Source organism: Nestor notabilis, unplaced genomic scaffold (genome assembly GCF_000696875.1).
Source record: "Nestor notabilis isolate BGI_N333 unplaced genomic scaffold, ASM69687v1 scaffold14080, whole genome shotgun sequence".
Taxonomy (NCBI): domain Eukaryota; kingdom Metazoa; phylum Chordata; class Aves; order Psittaciformes; family Psittacidae; genus Nestor; species Nestor notabilis.
In genome coordinates, this window is record NW_009910737.1 from 1 (window position 1) to 2,076 (window position 2,076).

Here is a 2,076-nt window from a genome sequence, read left to right on the forward strand (position 1 = left end):
GAGGGCTCCGCCGCCCCGGGGACCCCCGGCCGGGCCCACCTTCGTGTCGCGACAGAAGCGAGCGCGTTTTCCCTCTCGGAAAACGTTTTCCCATCTCCGAAACTTTGGCTTCCGTCTTTTACAGACTCTCTCGGGCACTTTTGTTCTTAAGTCTGTTGAAGTTGCTTTAAGGGTTCGTTAGAACTTTTGTGTCAGGATTTGGTCTGTTTGCTTTGTAGCAGTGGGAAATCGGTGCGTCGCTGCCCAGGCGGGGAGGGAATTAATTAATCTAAGTTCGCTTGTGTCTAACTCCACTGTGTTTACAAATACTAGCAAAACAGTTCTCCCAAACTCCAACAGAAACTTTAAGCCACACTTACATCTTCCTGTAGAGGTTATCTGGCCTGCCTAGTTATAAACTTCTCCTTTTGAATAGGTCTTTAAGGTGGAGTAGCTCACTCCTGTTAACTCTTTTCCGTGAGAAAGCATGGCTCTGCTAAAGGTGCACGGACCTGTCCGGATGCGCAGCATGCAGACTGGGATTACAAAATGGAAAGAAGGGAGCTTTGAAATTGTGGAGAAAGACAACAAAGTGAGTCTGGTGGTTCACTACAATGTTGGAGGGAGTCCAAAGACGTTTCAGGTACACCAAATATTAAGGCTTTTGTTTGACCAGTGCATGGGTTGTGCTCCTTTGTGAACAGCTGTCCTCTTCAAGGCTATTAAGTGTCACGCAAGCTTCCCTTTGTCACTCTTTCTTGTTCCTCGTTTCCTGAACACTAATCCCTTTGTATAACTCTCCTGTAAATTATTCACGTGTATTCTTAAAGGATCTGCCAAGGTCGACATCAAGATGCTGCTGAATGAGAAGAACCAAAAAGCAGAGAAAAGTTACCAAAGCACATACGTAGCATTGTGGCTCATGAGCTGGGGTTTTTGGAATGTGTAACCTTTCTGTTACCAATACATTTGCAGAAGGTAGAGGTGCAGATCCTGAACACTTTGTACTATCATCAGTTTTCTCACCTGAGGAGTAGCGGTGCTAACACACTTACAACCTTCGGTTTGTTTAAACAAGACTGCTCCACAACAGTTGTTACAGTTTTGTGTTTTTAATATTCCAGGCAATGGGGTTCCTTCCCTGGGAGGCTGATGCAGATCACTGTTAAAGATTTTCATGCACTATTCAGCCTAAATTGCCTTTTTTTTTTTTTCCCATTCTGTCCTTGGCTTCAGTTCAGTCTTCCTTTATGTGTAGTACCCCAGATCAAAAGAATGTAAAGGACTGGTTTTCTGTAAGGAATTTCTATCTGATACAAAAATATTTAGAGGATATAAGAGCAGTTGGAAGGAAAAAAAAATCCAGTCTTACTTAGCAACTTTATAACAGCCTAAACTAATCTAAGTGTTGTCTTCTGCTTTTTCATGCCAAGTTGTTCCTCATGAGTGGTGTTCCCCAGACTTTTCTCTGAGCTCTTCTGTGTGTGGACTCGGTAAAAAAAAGTTCACTTTATTTGTGAAAGATCAGGTTTTGCTGCCTCAGCGTGCTGAAATGTCTTAGCAAACCTGAGTTGCCTTCAAATCAAGAGGCAAGAACATCATTATCTGTGGATAGTGCCTTCCTGTTAATGTGGACTTGAATCATTTGCCTTCTCAGACACAGTGCTGTGACTGCATGCTAGATTTAATCCAGCACTGGACCATGTTGCTTCTGAGAAGAGTATCATAGGTCTCATACCTTTACTGGGTGCTTGTTCCCTTGCACTGCTTTCTGTCTGGATGAGCGTTAATGTGGTGTGACAGTGACTTGAAAGGTGATTCCATGGGGAGGATGAGTCTTCAGAACAGCAAACCATGGCCTAAAGAGGCAGGTTTTGCTTCCAGCCTCTTGCATCTGCTGGTTTTGCCACTCGTCAGGTCTCTCTGAGAGCTCAGTTGAGGGTTTTCACATGAATTAATTCAGGGAAAGGACTAAATATGAGATCTGGTGTAGGGGGTGATATGGCACCATGCAGCTAGGAGTGCGCAGAAGGAGGAGGAAATGCCACATCTTTAGACCAAGTATTTTTCTTTGGATGGTGGTTATTTTTCAGCAGC

The 2,076-nt window shown here is 44.0% G+C and overlaps 1 protein-coding gene across 1 annotated transcript in view; it reads left to right on the top strand.

Moving 5' to 3' along the window:
• Positions 1-466: 466 nt before the first annotated feature.
• LOC104403359 (ubiquitin carboxyl-terminal hydrolase 37-like) overlaps positions 467-2,076 on the top strand; it is a gene marked incomplete at its 3' end in the record, with an annotated part of 15,307 nt that continues 13,697 nt past the window's right edge. The window contains 1 exon segment of the mRNA XM_010011471.1: positions 467-622. Coding sequence (XP_010009773.1) covers positions 467-622 — 156 coding nt within the window.